General features: G+C 34.9%; 2 protein-coding genes and 2 long non-coding RNA genes across 4 annotated transcripts in view; 1 reads left to right on the plus strand and 3 right to left on the minus strand.

The window, feature by feature from the left end:
* The window catches only part of LOC136807112 (lysophospholipase D GDPD1-like), a 186,601-nt gene that overhangs the window by 165,113 nt on the left and 2,044 nt on the right, over positions 1-19,444 (minus strand). The window lies entirely within an intron of this gene.
* The window catches only part of LOC136807106 (uncharacterized), a 43,228-nt gene that overhangs the window by 7,667 nt on the left and 16,117 nt on the right, over positions 1-19,444 (plus strand). Inside the window, exons 16-19 of the mRNA XM_067063671.1 lie at positions 30-456; positions 1,135-1,175; positions 1,455-1,514; positions 1,985-2,037. Of these exons, the coding sequence (XP_066919772.1) occupies positions 30-456; positions 1,135-1,175; positions 1,455-1,514; positions 1,985-2,037 (581 nt within the window). The remainder of the gene's footprint in view (positions 1-29; positions 457-1,134; positions 1,176-1,454; positions 1,515-1,984; positions 2,038-19,444) is intronic.
* LOC136807098 (uncharacterized) lies at positions 4,150-5,091 on the minus strand. The gene is made up of 2 exons (XR_010846643.1): positions 4,936-5,091; positions 4,150-4,627 (listed from the first exon to the last, which is right to left on the minus strand). It is a non-coding gene; the product is annotated as an uncharacterized lncRNA (long non-coding RNA).
* On the minus strand, positions 5,495-7,345 carry LOC136807099 (uncharacterized). The gene is made up of 3 exons (XR_010846644.1): positions 7,237-7,345; positions 6,471-6,935; positions 5,495-5,669 (listed from the first exon to the last, which is right to left on the minus strand). It is a non-coding gene; the product is annotated as an uncharacterized lncRNA (long non-coding RNA).

Below are 19,444 nucleotides of genomic sequence, written 5' to 3' on the forward strand. Positions count from 1 at the left end.
TCTTTCATCTTCCACAAAATGTGCCACAGGTTTTATGAAGAAAGCTTTCCGTGACGCCCTTGAGTCTGAAGGCGTTATTATTGACAACAAGGAACAACACCCTACCACACGCCCTTCAACCCTTCACATGGAAGTCTTGCGAACAAAGAGCACACCTAACTCCCCGCGCGTTTTCAAGAAGCCAGCTTCAATTCAAAGACATAACTCTGATCAACTCTTAAAAACCGAGGCGTCAACTCCTGCTGATCCAAGACAACGTTTCTTGGCGCGAAAAACAGTCTCTACACCAGCATTGAATCTTGACGAGTCTGAACAAACAAAATCTACGGAAGCCGATTCAAATTTTACGGGGGCCGAAAGTTCGGACAGTACTACGATGGGTAGCACTCCAACAAGTTTTCAGCAATCGACGATGGCAAGTGATTCTGACTCTTTGGTGATCCGTAAGAAAGCAAGGTATGAATTCTAGTTTGAAATTTTATTTGGTAGCTTTCCTTCACAATCCACTGTACGTTCATTTAGAAATTGAGTCTGTCGTTTTCAAAGCTTCACAGCGTTTGATAGAAATAATTTTTTTTCGTGAATTTACACCGCCAGACAGAAAATTTCCACTTTGACTCATAATAACACAATATAATAGCAAAAATTTGAAATATTTCTGTTCTTAACCTTTCAATGATCACTTGAAAAAAGAAGCGTGTTAACTTAAAGTCCGGTTTAACACATTTTTGGATTTAGGTTTTGATTTTTTCAAAGCGATTCTTATACCATCTTAATTGTCATAAAATACTGTTTTTTAAAGGCGTGGTCACGAGTTTTAGAACCAGAACGAGGCTAAAACTTTGGGACAGGCTTTTAAGACTTCAAAAATTGTCCAATTTTGTTGAAATGTTTTGATAGCTCATTATTTTTTCCTTTACATTGTGATTCTTCTAATGGAACAATATAGTTTTGGAAAGAGTCACTTGGTGTCTGAAGTTTCAAAAAAAGGTCGGAAATTCAACAAGTTGTACCACGTCAAAGTGACGTAACGAATTTTTCCTGGACCTACTTTTTGTAACATTCCGGTTGCTTTAATCAGATAAAGCACCAATCAAACTTGATAGAATGAAAAATCGTTATTTTCCTTTTCAGAAAACCAAAAAAGAAACGGAAAGCAAAAATGGTGGAATTAAGTAAGTAAGATTTTATTATCTAGCCCCCCCCCCATGCTCCAATGATCTCTGGTTCTTCGATAATAGCTTACCCATTTATTTAAATAAATCTTTTTATAACCTTGATACATCATCCGTTAGTCATTTTGTTGAGATTTTTTTCAAGTGTAGACCAACCTTATACTTGGGCAAAGGCAGCTTTTTTAGCTGCTGCTGTGAAAGAAGGAACGAATTTTTAGTAATTTAGAACTGAAATCATAACAAAATCTTTATTCGTTGCGTTTTCTTTCTGTTTAACAGCTATGGCAGAAGAACCGCAGGACGACCCCCTTCCAACTGAATATAGTACACAAAAAACCGGTGAGAGTTAGAATATAACCTCGTAGTGCTGATCTATGTAGGGGTGATAACAAATCTTTAGGATGCGCACACATGCTGAGAAATATGGAAATTAAACCTCTTCATTCGCAAGTTTATGTGCGCATGACTGTTTAACGGTCTTTCAAATTTGCTGTTGGGCATAAAGAGTGGGCTTTGATGTGAGGTTATTTTGTTGAAGGAACTCTAGCCTTTTTTGTTACGGAGACGAACATTTTTGATAAAAATAAACCAATCTCAACCCCAGGCTTTATTTCCGTTACTGATGGACGCCAGAGAAAATTATTTGGCGCAATCAGTAAGCATCAAAAAGCCGATAATACGCAGGGAAAAAGATTGTAAACAAATTAGATTCGATGAAATACATTTCTATGATAAAGCTTCAATATATGTTACAGGATATTACATGGAAAGTTTTGGTACAAATATTTCTATTTTTTTTTAAATTTCAGATAATTTGATGGATCAAGATCTCCCACCGTTCTTCGTGGAAAACATTCTCAAGGTTTGTCTTATTCTTTTCTTGAAACTAATGCTTAATAAAAACGGCTTCGACAGTAAGGCGTTGTGGAAAATATATGGCTGAAAATCTAATAATAAGATTGAAATATTTGGTTGCATTCAACGCCCACCTTTTCACTTGGTTTTGTAATCTTCTGATTTTCCATCCATTACGAAAAGTTGGTTTTTATTCGCATGCATTAGGCTGGACGTGTTTATACGTAGAAATGTAAATAAACGTAAGAAGCCAAAGATTGTATAAACCCAAGAAATTAAAACGTAAAACACATTTTTTCCAAACGATATTTCGACCTTTACAGACATTGTCGCCCGAATTTTTAACCCTGAAAAACGACGTGTTATACTCAAATGCGAGATAAGTTATCTATATTAGGAAGAATTCAATGCCGAAAGCTTACAATCCTCTAAACACACAGAGTGCGCGGTTTTTTAAGTTAGAATATGACGTTATTTCCTATCTAGAGTATGTTAGTTATAATGGTTAATTGTTGTAAGTTCGATTCAGTATTGGGTATATTTTTACCCTGTTTTACCCTGTCTTCTTTTCAATAATGAATCAATCCAACTACATTCAAAGCGAGTCTTACTTATTGATACCCGGTACAATCGGATGAAAAGTCTCTCGTCCAATTGTCCATTTATTTATCCATAAATGATGATCATGATGTTAACCAAAAACAGGGGGGTGCTGTCAATCATTTTTCTTTGAATCTCTGATTGAAAGTTTCGGTCACCACTTACTTCGTATGTGGCTTGTGCATTATCAATTGATTTTCAAGAAAATAGAAATCTGTTGAAATCCCTTGGAAAAAGAAACACACCATGGTTAACCACGAAAAAAAATTTTTTTTAGTGAAAAAAGCACGAAAAGATTGTTTAGAATCATTTCACTTATTACTCAATCGTGATGCACATTAACATGTTGGGAATAGATAAAGGTCTATTTGTAACACTTGTTACAATCAATGTTTTTACTGGATTAAGCGCAAGATCACCATCTGATGCAAGAAGTTCAAAAGAGTTAAAAAATGATTACTGGAATTCGTGGAAGACTCGTTTTAAATCAAAAAACAAACCGATAACCGATAGACCAACAATGATGTGGAAAGATTTTGAATGGCTCGCAAGAACACCAAAACCATTTGAAAGATTTGAAAGATTTGAAATTAAACCATTACCAAAGATTCCAAAGTTGAGAATAAAGACTCCAAAAATTCCGCGGATAAAGCTGAGATTCCTTGGTTTTCTTGGCATCCCTCTTCTCTCTTTCTTAGCTTTCTTGTTGAACCTCTGCTTATGTCGAAAAAAAAAGAAGGAATGTGTATGAAGGTACAACTTTTGTCTATCGTGCTGATGATGAAACGGTTCGCTTGAATGTTGATGAGCAGATACGTGATCAAAACAGTCAGCCAGACGATCAATACGGTCAGCCACGTGATCAATACGGTCAGTCACGTGATCAATACGGGCATCCCCTCGATCAAAACGGTCAGCCACACGATCAATACGGTCAGTCGCTTGACCAATATGATCAATTCGACCAGGCAACTGATCAATACGGGCACCACCTCGATCAAAACGGTCAGCCACACGATCAATACGGTCAGTCGCTTGACCAATATGATCAATTCGACCAGGCAACTGATCAATACGGGCATCCCCTCGATCAAAACGGTCAGCCACACGATCAATACGGTCAGTCGCTTGACCAATATGATCAATTCGACCAGGCAACTGATCAATACGGGCATCCCCTCGATCAAAACGGTCAGCCACACGATCAATACGGTCAGTCACGCGACCAATAGGTTTATTTAACCGTTCAACGATGAAAAATGGTCTTAAACAAGGGAATTTTTATGGTTTGCACCAAATTAACACTGAATGGGATCAATATAGGCGATTTCAACGCTTAATTTTGCACTTGCATTTGAAAATTTTATACAGTAAAACAATTTTTTTAATTTGTCACGCATCTTCTTACGAAATATATCAAATTTTGCAAAATGATGAACAAAGTCCGTTCTTTAGGGGAAGAAACTTTGACGGAAAGAATTTACGCGATTTTCGCGAATTTTAAGAAAATTCACAAAAGTTAAGTCTTGATTTTCTTCTTCATCAAATCTTTGCGATGCAATTTTCAGATTCAAGAATAGTTTGCCTAACAATAAATGTATGACATATCATAGTTTTGTTGGTTACCTTAGTCAAAAAACACATTTAAAAAATATGAAAAATTCACTTTGATCAGAGCCCTTAAAGAATACATATTTCTCAACAAGATTGTCTTCTTGGAATAATTTTTCCTCTACAACATTTATGATAGTTCAAATTGTAAGCCTTTGTTCCACAACACGAACTTGAAGACGCATTTTGCGAGGGCAAACCCAAGATACGGCCAGCACAGCAAATACGGTAATTAATAGCGTACGATTTGGCTCCACAACATGAGGATGTCGATGCCTTACCAGATGGCAATGTTAGTATGTTACCTTGACAACAAATTCTGTAGTTTGGGTTGTACGGTCTGCTAGCACACGTTGATGAGCGGCGCCCTCGGAGATGGTGAATTTCTGTGTAAGGAAATAAAAAGTTTAGCAAGTAAGATTGAAACTCCAGCGGCCGAAAAGAAAAAAATTCATTAACCTATTAAGTGCCACCGGCATCGAACATGCAGGCGTGTGCGCGAAATTCAAATAAAAAAATATTCGAAAATTGAAGTTACGGATTGATGACACTTTATGAGTTAAGACCAGTCTTTACTCGGAGAGGCATTGGTAAAGTATGGTCTGTAAGCTCTAAATGATATCACCAAACAGCTCCTAGGAAACCGCGTAATTTTGAACAATCTGTTTCTTTCCCTTCCCTTTTCCTTACATACCTTCAGTTGATATTTGAATGACCAGGAAAGTTAACAAAATGAAAATGGTCTTCATTTTTCTTTCGTTTGTCCGTTTCTCGAAGATTCACCAGTTCAAATTCTTCTTAATGAAAAGAAAAAAAACACAGAATTCCTTTTTATACCATCAACATCTGTTTTTCAGACACTGATGTTTGGTTAAAATGTTTTGAAATATTGTTAACATTTATGTAACCTGATCAAAGAAAAAGGGTTAAGAAATTGAAGGTTTTCCTTCTTTTTTGTGTCAACATTTTACGATTTCTGCCAATCTAGAGTTTAGGAGCCTAAAATAGGCTCTGTTCGGATGGATTCATATAATTTTTTATTTATAAAACACTTAAACTTTTCTAGATCACGAAATTAGTTGGTTCTAAAACCAATGATTTTTAATGTTTCAGCATTTAACATGTAAATCAGCCTAAGAGTTGGTTTTAGGGTGACCTGTTTCAATTTATTTCAAAAAATTTATGTGTATTTTTAAATGAACGAAGATACTGTTTTTGAATTTAATTCTTTGAAATTGATTTATAAATTATTGTCTCTATTCTTTTTTTTAACATACACGCCCATAGCAACATTCATAGAATCTGCTATCATAACTTTTCTGCCCACAGCTCCATTGTCATGGACAACTTTGCCACTGCAACAGGTATAGAATCTGCGATCTCATCTTTGATAGCCATACACCGCTCTCCGTTGACGTCTATGAACTTCTTAAAAGAAAGATTTTAAGTCGTTAAAAATCTATCTCTTTCTTGGTTAAATAGACTTACTTAACAGATCCCATGAAATACGGTTTGTCAATGTTAATTTTAGATAATGATATTAAGCAAATGATTCCCAAGCTTAAATAGAAAAGTTAGGCGGCTATTTTAGTAATTTTTTTAGTAACAGACAAAGTTGGGCAGTCTTATGCTTTCTATAATCAGATACACGCTTTCTTTTTGTAAAAATGGTGTAAATCCATTTTATCAGGGATATTCTTAACTTTTTTGGGAAAACCATCCTAAAATATTCTTACAGCATTCTAGGTTAGGATCCTAATTCAGACTAGATTTAACATTTAGTACATACGTCTCAAGCATAAAATGGCACTTTTGTGAAAGCATTGAGCCTTACTTTGGGGTAATTGGCAATTTATAATTGAAAATGCTCTAAAAATGGCATTTTAGCTTGAGTAGCAAAATTCCACGATGGTGATATTCTTAGCATATTCTTAATTTTTTGGCCATTTTCATCATGGACATTTTTATAAAGTGTATTTTTATATTTAAAAAAGCGTCTACAATAATCGCAAATTAAAATTAGTGGGTGAGTACGGATTTTCTTGCCTACCAAAGGATAGTTCACGTCAAAGTTTCATCAATACAATAAATAAAAATTATTTCGTGTAAAATTGCTCAACACACTCGACCATAACAACATTCGTTGTAAAAAGCATCATAACTCTCCCGCCCACAACATCTCGGTGCTCGACCAGACCTCGGTACAACATGGATCATAACTTTCCTTACCACAACATTGCGGATCATTCCCAGTTTTAGGGACGATGTTTCCACCACAGCACATTTCATAGGAAGCATCATACCCCTTGGAGCCACAACAATTTGGTTGACCTCCAGGTCGTGGCACAACGTCCCCCTCACAACACATATTGTGTAAAGCATTAAAGCTCTTTCTCCAGCAGCATCTAGGTTTACCCCCGGTTTTAGATTGTATATTACCATAGCAACAGATGTTGTAGCTTGCATCGAACCCTTTTGATCTACAACAGGATGGCTGTGCACCGGAACGAGGCTGAATGTTTCCTTGGCAACACATGTTATAGACAACATCGTACCCTTTTGAACCACAACAACTCGGCCAACGTCCAGATCTCGGTACGATGTTACCATAGCAACACATTTCATATCGGGGGTCGTATCGGTAAAATCCACAAACTGCCCGACGATCTCTTTTATGATAAGGATGGGTAAATCCTAAGGATTAAATAAAACCAGATATCATACTATTTACACACTATATAGAGTCAGCCTAGAGTCAGCTCGCAGATTTTCAAGGAAAGATTTTCGAACGTTTTAATTTCAAAATTACCGAATCCGATGGTTGCAAACCATGAATGATAACACGATGATTTCGCCTAAGGGAGCACGAGCATCTAAAGGATAATTATGATGATATCATGGCGTTTTAAATCTACATGGTTCGTTTACTTTTGTTTTGACAAGAATATTTACGGAATGATTTAATATCAGACTTTTTTGAAGACTACTTACTTACTCTCAAGGTTGCCGAGCTCTGCAGATAAATAATTCATATGAAATGTTAACACAAAGATGAACATTTTTGTCATTGTGGAAACGGTTAACCCACATGCAAAGATTTAAGCTTTTGATTTTGTGATATCGCCTCTACTTTTATGAAACAGCTAATGAAAATCGATACCGATTATAAAGTTCCATTCATCTCATACTAATAACTGGAAGAAAGTTTCGTTAGAAAGGCTGGCTGGCTCCAGTGCGAGCGAACAAAGTCGATGATCGATTAATGGCCCTGAAAAACCCTTAAAATTAACATGTTTTCGTGACTTTTCGTCAATTCGTATTTTTAACTGTTCAGTATCTATTTCGAAGCACTTCATCATTGGGCACAGTTACCGCTTATCAAGAAATATATTGAACGGTGAATAAGAATGTGGCTATTATATTTTGATTTTTCCTGACATGTTTCGGACTCGAACGGTCCGTTCTCAAGGGAATGATATTTCTATAGAAAAAAACGGTTTCTATAAAGACACTTAGCTTGACTTAAAACGAGCTTATCATTGCAACACATTTGGTTAGCGGCGTCGTAGCTTATTCGTCCGCAACAGGCTGGGTACCTTCCAGCCTTAAGTATAGGCTCAGGAAAGCTTATTTAAAAAATCATCTTTATGGACTAAGGCGAGCCGTTTGAAGTAAGGGGACCAATATTTTGGAAAAAACTTCACATTTTGCACCTTATAAAACGCTATTTTATTGAATATAAAGAGATTTTCGATTTTAGTCAAAGAAGTGAGGGGGTTGGTTTAGCTACGCTTTTTTTATAGGCAACTCCAATTTTCGGGTCAGGACTAGGGTTGCTTAGCATTCTAGCTCATTTTCTGAAAAATCTACTTTGACCACCCGCCCCTGATACATATTATAGCACATTTATGCTTTTTGGTTTAAGGGCTTTCGTTTGTCATGGTAAGATTCTTTTAAAAGCTTTTTTACAAAATAAAAAAACGCCGCTGATTTGTTACTGGAGACTGGAGTCGTTTATCATGCGTGTAATACTAATAATATCAATACTAATAATAATAATACGGGATTTAGTTTGTATAAACGACTGGAAGAATCCGGTGTTCTAGCCTTATAGATACCCCGGCTAGCTACGCAGAAACTTGCGTAGCGAGAAAACAATTTATCAAGCAACAACAAACTCTCAAAACGAAATCAACTCAAAATGAAAAACTTAAAAATACACAAATCCACACATATTTTTTCTCAAGAATTATTTTGAGCAGGAAAAAATTGTAATTGCAATATTGACACTTTTCTTTTGTTTGGAGTTAGTGCACAAAGGTTTCTAGACGACTAAAATTGTTCCATTCATTACTTTTTGCTTTATTTCTACTATGTATAAATTAGTCGTCTAGCTTGCTAGACTACTGATTTGTGGGTTCAAACCTTAACAACCATAAAAACGTGCATTAACATACCTACAATTGCTTTAGAGTAATATCAAACTTGTATACATCAACCTTATGAAACGCTGACGCGCTAGACCACTTGGCCATCGCCCCTTAGGAAACATTCGAGTTATGAAGGTTTGATCATTTTTATAACAGTTTGTAACAGTAAATCTTCACGGTACTAACGAATTTGTTCGAGTTAAGGAGATGTTCGAGTTATGGAGATGTTCGAGTTATGGAGACTCTACTGTGAATTATATAAGTCCGAATCGACAAGAGTAGTACCACAAATACAATCATTTATAAAACGACTTTAAACATCCTCAAATTTCATTTACGGTGTCCTCTCGCTAATTCAAACTTCTAATATTCGAATCTTTCTATAATTCACAGTTCCCATCAAAATTATTCCCCAATTTTGACGTCATAAATCAAAATAAAACATAACACGGTTATAACTCAATTGGAATCCGTATTTTAAGGAACTAATATTGAGAATTTTATTTATATATATGAAAAATATATGAAAAAACATCAAAAGATTGCTCTACAAAAATACAAAATAAAAAATTATATTTTTGATATCATTTTGCTCCTTTTGTTTCTACGAATTCTTGATAAGGGCTATTACCATTGAGTTTAAGGCCCCGAGGGGCTAGAGTTGAGACTCTTGGATAAGAAAAGAATCCAGTTATTTCCCATCTGAAACGCGTGACCAGCGTGCTTTTCACACAAACACCAGATTGAAAGGATTTAGAAAAATATGCCGAAGGAAGGTAAACAATGTTCGATGTAATCTCTCATTCTAAAAGCGAATCAAAGCTTAAGGCTTTACTTATTTCTACATGATAGAGGTAAAAAATTCCTCTCCAGCCCTTCGGACTTTAAACTCGATGGTTAATGCGATCGAGCTGAGGAAGGAGAATCGCCTTTGACAACTTCAAAACGGTAGCTATAAAGTTATCCTTTTAACATAGTCGACCATTGCAGCAACTTCTGAATCGAATGTTATAACCTGTCTGCCCGCAGCACGCATTGTTAGATCCTTTGAAAACCAATCTGCCACCGCAGCACATCCTGAATCGAATGTTATAACCTGCCTGTCCACAGCACGCATTGTTAGATCCTTTGAAAACCAATCTGCCACCGCAGCACATCCTGAATCGAATGTTATAACCTGCCTGTCCACAGCACGCATTGTTAGATCCTTTGAAAACCAATCTGCCACCGCAGCACATTCTAAATGTCGGGTTATATCTTTGAAAACCACACACTGCTCTGCGTTCACGGCTGTGAGATTCTGAAAGGTAAACGGAGAATGTTGTTGAAGTTTTTGATACGTTGAATGCGAATCTTTTAATGTCAGGTTTCCTGTTCCAATTTTACCATCCCTTTTCATAGATCGAAAGGATAAGATAAAAGAACAAGGGAAGAAGAAGTTGTTTTTTGTAACCAGTTTTCCACTGGTTGCTAAAAAGGCAAAATCTAGTTTTCGAAAAGGAAACCTTATGTTTCATTAGAGTTACTGGGTTCGAACATGTTACATATTTACCTCCTTCCTTCAACTCATTTGAACTTGTTTGTTGAAGAACAAAACAAACCAGAAAAAGAAAAACGATTTTCATCATGATACCAAGAGTTAACTTTGTTGTCTGTTTTTTGTGGTATATCTTCTCTGTCTGATGGTGAGCTTCTTAATACTGTTCACTTCTTGCGTTTCTATTTATACTGTGACAATGAACAATGGAAATGAATTCATCGTCATATTTGGTCTTCTAAAAACGTATAAGCTAGTCAAATTTAGATTTCTTGGAATTTCAGCGTTTTTTTTTCAGGAGTGTCAGCGTTTCAGCATTTTTTCTGTGATATGTTTTGATGACGTAAATGACAGTTGATATCAAAACATTAAGAACTGTTATTAGATGGTGAAAAAAATAATATTACTCAACAACTCTTAAAGCTTCTGTGTTTCTTAGAGTGAAAATCTTTGACATGAAACTTTGCAAGTAAGCACCAAATATAAACTTGAATTACTAAGCAGAATACTGGCCGAACTAAAATTTTCATATTTACCTCATATTTACTTTCCAGATCACTTTTTCAAACTTTTCAATCTTGGAAATTTAAGGGGGCCAGGGGGGGGGGGGAAGCAGTTAATCCAGAACATCATCCGTAGTAACTGATTTTGGATGATATTTAGGAACCACCTCCTAAAACATTCCACCGGGGCATTTTGGCATGCAGGTTGAGTGGCTTTTCAAGGAAAAATCATATTTACTGATTATGAAGATGTACAACAGTTAATGTCAAGCTCAAAATTTCACTTTTAAAATTAGATTATGACAAAAAATGATATATGATTGGATTCTCTTTTACAGATAAATCTTCAATTTTCAGGAAATCATAGTTACAAAGACCTTTCAACTCAAGACAACAAATTTCAATGATTAAATTTTGGTTCAAGTACAGCAAAGTATTAAAAGCCAAATAATTACTCAGTTTAATGTTTATTGCTGATTTTAAAGTAAATTTGACAAAAAGTTATGTCGTCCGCAACCAACAAGGTTTCATTTTCTAATTTTTTATTGATCAACTGAAATATAACAAACTTTTGGTTTTAATGGGTCCTTTAAATCTAGAATGAAGTTACCTGATCATAGCCAGTTTTCTTTTCATGAAGTCAAACTTTATAGGAATATTTTTTAGTATTTTAGATTTTCTTCTGGAAAAAGTGTCAGAATTTGAAAAATATGTCATACTGGACGGTAAAAATTGCTTTTCAATGCAGCTTATTATATTAGGCTTGGACTGAAATCTAAGACAAGTATTAGATTATGCATATTTTATCTCAAATGAAGTGTAAACTAAAAAGAGTTTTTTGCCAAATTTGTCTGATTATAACTACTCTAGGTCAAATTTCTGGACCAAGCCAGTTTGATTAAGCCCTGATATTTATGTTTTCTGAAAATTGAAGTCATTAATAAAAAGATTATCCAGGAATAAAAGTGAAATTCAAAACTTTATTTTTTCCAAAAACTTTGACCTATTTGGGTGACATTACCAGATTCATGCTCATAATACCGTTTTCAACTGCTTTCAAACTTAAGTGAAAAAAGTGAAAGAGGAGCAGTAAAAAAATGTGTGTGTGTGTTTGCACAATAGTACATAGAAAGAATAGATAAATAGGATGTATAGAATTCTGTGAGAAATATTTCTATTGACAGGTAGTAAAACATATGTTCTATTAAGTATATATTAAGTAAAAGCTGGTTTAAAACAAACCATTTTGATAAAAAGGTTATACAAGCTCGCAAGCAGGCTGTTCCACCTGAAATATATTTCGCAAATTGTCTACCATTTTTAATCTGTTTTAATCGGATTTTTGTTTACAAAAAAGGGGCGAATCACCCGATTTTGTATCAGCTTGAAAATTAGTGAAAACCGAATTTGTAAACAAAGCAGGATAAAGTTAAAGCAGGACTTTGATACAGTTTGACGTTTTAAAGACAGAAGAAGAGGCAAAAACTAGACTAGTAAACTAGTCGTTGAAAACAGACCCATATACAAAAAATCAAGCTCCAAATAAAAAGAATCGAAGGGGTGAAGTTGCGTCTCTTTTCTGAATTTCAACGACTAGAAGCTACTTCCCTCAAAAAACGTTGTTTAATTTTACAACTTTTTTTAGGTTTTTGAGAATCCATCCAACTTTTTTGACTAAATGATATTTCATAGTAACATTGAACATGAGAACATATAAATAAATGAGCATTTCTAAAAACGCAATAAACAGAAAGAAAAATAAATGCAATCCCGCACGGGTCAGACATACAGAAATCTGTATGTCTCTCCTTACGATTTTAGGTGAAGAAAAAAAGGCGTTGGAAGTAGCTTCTAGTCGGTTATTTTCCTTTTCTCTCACGCGCGCTGAATATTTAATTAGTGTTTACATTATTTGATTGACAGTTTTATTATAAGGTTAAAAGTAATAACCGACTAGTTTACTAGTCTAGGCAAAAACGAGCATGAATCAGAATAAATGAATTTTACAGAATGACAGAAAATGCAGTTAGTCCACTTTTTTTTCCCAGAATTCTTTCAGAGACCACCCCTTTGGCAGTTAATCCACTCTTGGATTAACTATATTTTTCAAAATTTGAAAATGGACCACCACGGTCAAAACAGGCATAGTGAGAAGTGTTTTGGATTAACTGCTTGAACCCCCCTGGGGGGGGGGGGGGCTCGACTCCTCCTCTCAGATGCTCCCCATCTCCCTAAAATACAAAGATGTTCGAAATGTTAACTACCAGTACACTTTTAAGCTTCGTTTAAAAAAAAAACTCGAGTTTTTATGCTGCAAAAAGAATTCCGGCAAATAAATGGAAATGGGACATATGCCGACATTTTTATTTCCAATGTGTGCCACCGCAAATAAGAATATATAGTGACTTTTTTCGCGTGGGCCGAAAAAGCAGGTCGACATAGCTCAAGCTTTACTTCTATAGGACCGTGAAAATGGGAAGTTCTCATATGATACCTTAATGCATTAATGAGAAAATTTTTGAAAAAGACCAACAACTCGAAATATAAATTTTCGTTTCGACCATTGAAGCTTAACAATACTGCTGCTTGCACTGTCAGTAACTTTCAAAGGTTCCAATTATCTCCGTTATTTAGAAATGTCATAAAGCAAGTGCGCCAATTACTACGGAGCTAATAAGAGTGTACATAAAGTAAATGCTGTCTGATTAAATTGCGTGGCTTAGTATTAGGGAGATATAAAACGGTTGATGCAAGAATTTAAGCGGGAAATTTTTTTTTTGGTCGTATTTTTCCCAAAATATATCATTTTAGTTCAATTTCCTATTTCAAATAGAAAATACAAATTTGACTTATTCTTCAATTTTGTTTCACATATTAAAAAAAGAAATTAGAAAAAATTTCAATTTTCTATTCAATTTCAAAAAGAAAATTGAATTATACTTTCGATGCACGCATTGTACTACAATTTAATATATCTTGTACTCTTGTATTTTTTTTGGTCATCATGATTTTTGATTTTTTTCTTTTGCCAACAGGTTATATTATTGTATTAAAGTCTCCAAAAATATAATTGACAGTTTCGAAAATGAAGATAAATAAGGAAGATTTTTCGGACGGGCCCAAAATTATTTAAATTACTCTTTTCTGAAGCTGTATTTTTTTTACCTAAAGTTACAATCGATTAAAAGGGGCTAAATGGACTCATATTACGGCTCTATTAGGGCTCTAACTTTTAATCCAAGAAGGATATGCAAAATCTAAATACATTTTAACGTTCAAAGTTTCAACAAAACACAGATTGAAGATTTTCTTCCATTGGATAAAAATTTCCAATAAAAAAAATCAAATTCAGCCACTCAGAATTGTCTTTCCAATAAGGTATAACTTCAATCTTATCGTTTTACCCTTCAAAAGCATTTTGTGTAAATGTGCAATTGCCAAACTTTTGGAAAAGACTTCGATTGGATTGATTATAAATGATTTTTGTAGGACAGAAGGTAGCCTGGATAGCAATTAAACAAACCAAAAGGACAAAACTCTACGATGTTAACGCCATCTATGAAAATAATGAGTTACATAAAACATTGGTTTCACTTACTATAATTTCTGCAGATGTTCTGTGCAAAAAGTGCTACAAATTTCCATGAAAACTAACCAAACTGTTTATTCACGGTTGTGTGGGCAAGATTACTAGGTTTGTGTGGGGGCGGTTATGTTGGAGCCAAATGGTTTTTGTACCCCTTTGAGAGACTTTCGAGGGTGTAAAAAAGGGACCTTTATAGTTTACACATATCCGAAACTTTGCTTTACTTGAAGATGATTGAGGTTTTTACTATTTTTACTAATGTGGAATTTGTAACTATAGTTAAGTTTATAGAAGTGCTAAAGTTTTGGACATTTACAGTAAAGATAGCATAAATAACTATGAAACAAACTTCATGTAATGGCCCCAAACTTCATGTAATCACCGAAAATTTTCGGTGCTAGAGTGCGATTTTGAAAAAAAAAGTTTTACCTTTTCAATAGGTTTATTGTTATAGTTTTCCCTTGTTATAACTGTTGTGATTTCTTCCAGGCTCCGAACTGCCAGCCTGCCCTATTTATACTCCTCCAGAAACCCATTGTTACAATTTATAAAACGTGACCAACTTTGTCCTAGGCGAAGGAGATCTTTTCAATTTTCATCTAAGATTTCTGAAGATCCCAAAAAATGAATATCTAAATTCATAAAACCTTTCGCAGCTGACTTCAAAAACGTATTCAAAAAAAAAAACAGCAGGAGCGCAAATCAGACTACAAAGTGTCTAAAGAATATAAGAGAGTCTAGAGAATATAAAGTTTTGTTTCCTTTATGTTTTCTATGATCCAAGAAAGAGAGGTAGCTACTTGACGAAGGATAAACACTTTTAAATTTCGTTTATTCAGCGTTTTGCTTTCTATTAGTTATTTTTCAAGTACTTTGTTTTTCATGTGTTTCTTCTTCCTAGAACCATAGTCTGTACCAAGCCCTACTATTTTGAAGTAGTAACAGATAGCTGAAAAGCAATCAATTTTCTTTTACAGTGTACTTCTCTTTGGTCGATTCTTACAGAGTACCCTATACATACAAACGTCGAGCGACAGTACTTTTATGCAATATCGTTATTCCTTAACACCCCTGTGTCACAGACCCGGTGGACCCCCCACCCCGGTGGAAAATAGGCCAAAAAATCGTACCCGGTGGAAAAAATATCCTACAATTTCAACCCCACTAGGAAATTGCTCTATGATTTTATCCCCATTGAAAACTGAATGTAAAAAATTGCACTCCAAAACCATCCGCATTGGCATTTTGATAGAAATTTTCATCCCCACTGAGGGAAACAGTTCTACTGGGGCACTGAGACAGGGGTGTTCCTTATCAAGAGTGAAACATAAACATTCCATATTTTAAGGGATCAAGAATGAAAATTTTATTTTTACATGAATATAACAATACATACACAATACAATACTATAACAATACATAAAAAGATTGCTCTATAGAAATACAAAGTAAGAAATAACATTTTCAATATCATTTCGCTCCTTTTATTTCTACAAATCCTTGATAAGAGTTAATACCATTGAGTTTAAAGTCCTGAAGGGGCTATTATTGAAACTCTTTGATGGAATTAAAGCGTGATTTTCGCACAAACGGCAGATTGAAAGTAAAATTAATCGCCAGATTTTGAAAAATATGCCGCGTGAAAATAAAGAAAGCGATAAATTAAATCAGTCGTTCCGGAAGCACTTTTTCTTGCTTGAGGTTGCTGGAGATACCTTCTCTATCCCCATATGTTTAAACTAAAACTCGGTGCTGTAGTTATACAGATATTCTTTTAACATAGTCGACCATTGCAGCACATCCTAAATCGAGTGTTATAACCTGTTTGTCCGCAGCAGGCATTGTTAGATCCTTTTAAGCCCAATCTACCACCGCAGCATATCCTGAATCGAGTGTTATAACCTGTTTGACCGCAACAGGCATTGTTAGATCCTTTTAAGCCCAATTTGCCACCGCAGCATATCCTGAATCGAGTGTTATAACCTGTTTGACCGCAGCAGGCATTGTTAGATCCTTTTAAGCCCAATTTGCCACCGCAGCATATCCTGAATCGAGTGTTATAGCCTGTTTGACCGCAGCAGGCATTGTTAGATCCTTTTAAGCCCAATCTACCACCGCAGCATATCCTGAATCGAGTGTTATAACCTGTTTGTCCGCAACAGGTATTGCTAGATCCTTTTAGGCCCAATTTGCCACCGCAGCACATCCTGAATCGAGTGTTATAACCTGTTTGACCGCAGCAGGCATTGTTAGATCCTTTTAGGCCCAATTTGCCACTGCAGCACATCCTAAATCGAGTGTTATATCTTTGATAACCACACACTGCTCTGCGTTCACGGCTGTGAGATTCTGAAAGGGAAACAGAGCATGTTGTTGAATGTTTGAATGTGGATCTTTAAATGTCAGGTTTCCTGTTTTAATTTTACTATTCCTTCTCATAGATAGAAAGGATGAGATGATATAAGAACAAGGGAAGATGGATTTGTTGTTTGTAACCTGGTTGTTAAAAAGGCAAAATCTAGTTTTCAAACAGGAAACCTTATGTTTCATTAGAGTTACTGGGTTCGAACATGTTACATATTTACCTCCTTCCTTCAACTCATTTGAACTTGTTTGTTGAAGAACAAAACAAACCAGAAAAAGAAAAACGATTTTCATCATGATACCAAGAGTTAACTTTGTTGTCTGCTTCTTGTGGTTTATATCTTCTCTGTCTGATGGTGAGCTTCTTAATACTGTTCAATTCTTGCGCTTCTATTTATACTGTGACAATGAACAATGGAAATGAAGTCATCGTCATATTTGGTCTTCTAAAAACGTATAAGCTAGTCAAATTTAGATTTCTTGGAATTTCAGCGTTTTTTTTTTCAGGAGTGTCAGCGTTTCAGCATTTTTTCTGTGATATGTTTTGATGACGTAAATGACAGTTGATATCAAAACATTAAGAACTGTGTTATTAGATGGTGAAAAAAATAATATTACTCAACAACTCTTAAGGGCTCTGACCATAGTGAATTTTTCATAATTGTCGTAATTAAAATGTGTTTTCTGACTGATGTAACCAACAAAACTATGGCATATTATACATTTTCTGTTAAGCCAACTATTCCTGAATCTGAAAATTCAAAAATTGCATTGAAAAAATTTGATGAAGAAGAAAATGAAGACATTTGCAAAGACAGTATTTCAACTTTGAGGAGCTTATTTTCGGCGAAGTAAAAAGATTTTGAAAAAATTTTTGCACTAGATGGTGTATCTTTAACCAAACTAACAATAGATTTTCGGAAAATTTTTGTAAAACTTTCTGTCTCAAAATCTTAAAATAAGTGGCTTTTGACCAATTCTTCATCCCATTTTTTTGCACAAATAGAGTCGTAACTTTTGAAACATTGATTTAGAAAATTTATCCGAAAATATTTAGATAGTTCAATCTTTTGCAGTAAAAGAGGGTAATATAACATTTTATTGACATCTTTCTAAGGTTCATAACGTCATTTTTGTAATTAAACTGTTAATTACTCTTGATAGAATAAATTCAGAAACAACTTATAAAGACGATTTTTTGTTAAAAGTGTCAAGGAACTCAAAACAAAAGTTTTATCTCTAAATCTGCGTATTCGATCTTTTGACTATGGTCAGAGCCCTTTAAAGCTTCCGTGTTCCTTAAAGTGAAAATCTTTGATAACCTTTGACACAAAACTTTTCAAGTGAGCACCAAATATAAATTTGAATTACCCAAAGGACAGCTGGCCGAACTAAAATTTTCACATTCACCTCATATTTACTTTCCAGATCACTTTTTCAGACTTTTCAATCTTGGAAATTTAAGGGGGGGCTCGAGTCCTCCTCTCAGATGCTCCCCATCTCCTTAAAATACAAAGATGCTTAAAAGGTTAACTACCACTACACTTTAAGGTTCGTTTCCAAGTAACTCGAGTTTTTATGCTGCAAAAAGAATTCCGGCAAATAAATGGAAATGGGACATATGCCGACATTTTTATTTCAAATGTGTGCCGCCGCAAATAAGAAAATATAATGACTTTTTTCGCGTGGACCGAAAAAGCAGGCCGACATAGGTCAAGCTTTACTTCTATAGGACCTTTTTCGCATCAGCACTCTTCTATCTCTGGGTATAATGGTTTTTTGTTTCTTTGACATTCTTGAAGGGACTTGATTTTCAGTGATAACGTTTATGCATTTATCAAGGAAAGTATCATATTGTTCGTCTTGGTCTGAAATGGGGTTTAAAATAGCATGCCAGTCAATATTTAGTAAATCTTTTTTAATATTTTCCCAATTAATTTTGTGGCTGTGAAAATTAAAATTGTCAAATTTGTTGTGTGAGGTTTTCTTGGTAAAATTTTTACAAGTTTTGTCGAAAGTCATATGGGTTGCAACTTGGACCATATGGTGATCTGAATGAATGGTAGGAGTGACTTGGTAGTCGAAAACCATATCTGGATTGTTTGTTAGTAAAAAGTCTAAAATATTTCCGTCTTTATGTGTTGGTTTATGAATTGTCTGATTTAAGTTTAGGTGCATCATAAAATCTGTTAAAATATATATAAGCTGATTATCACAGCTTTTTGTTTGTGTGTATGTACCGTTGATCAATGTGTGTGGAATATTGAAGTCTCCACAAATATAAATGGATGGGGTGCAGTCGCTAATGGTATCAATCTTTGAAGTTATTGAAGCGAGCATTTGAATGAACTCAGGACCATCTGATTTGTGAATTTTGTTGGTCGGTTGTCTGTAAAGTATTCCAAGAATAACATTAAGTTGCTTAGAGTATAAAAGGAGAGCTTCGTTTACCCCATTGGAGAATTCCAATAGTGGTTCGAAAAGAGGAGCAATATCATCCTGTAAATAGAAAGCCACTCCGCCGCTGTATCTGCCATATCTAGATTTCTTTCTATTTCTGTCTTTTCGAAATAGCTTATATCCGTCAATTTCTAGCTCCGCCTCGTTATGACCTTTGGATAGCCATGTTTCTGTCAGTCCTAGAAAAATGTGATTCTCTGACTTCAAAATTTCCCTCAGATATGGTACTGAGGAGTGTTTGGTCTGAGGGCAAAGACCTTGGATGTTTAAAAACATGAAGTTTCTCAATGTTGCATCATCTTGAAGTTTGGATTGGATAGTTG

This window comes from Clytia hemisphaerica, unplaced genomic scaffold (assembly GCF_902728285.1).
Source record: "Clytia hemisphaerica strain Z4C2 unplaced genomic scaffold, Clytia hemisphaerica genome assembly, whole genome shotgun sequence".
NCBI classification, from domain to species: domain Eukaryota; kingdom Metazoa; phylum Cnidaria; class Hydrozoa; order Leptothecata; family Clytiidae; genus Clytia; species Clytia hemisphaerica.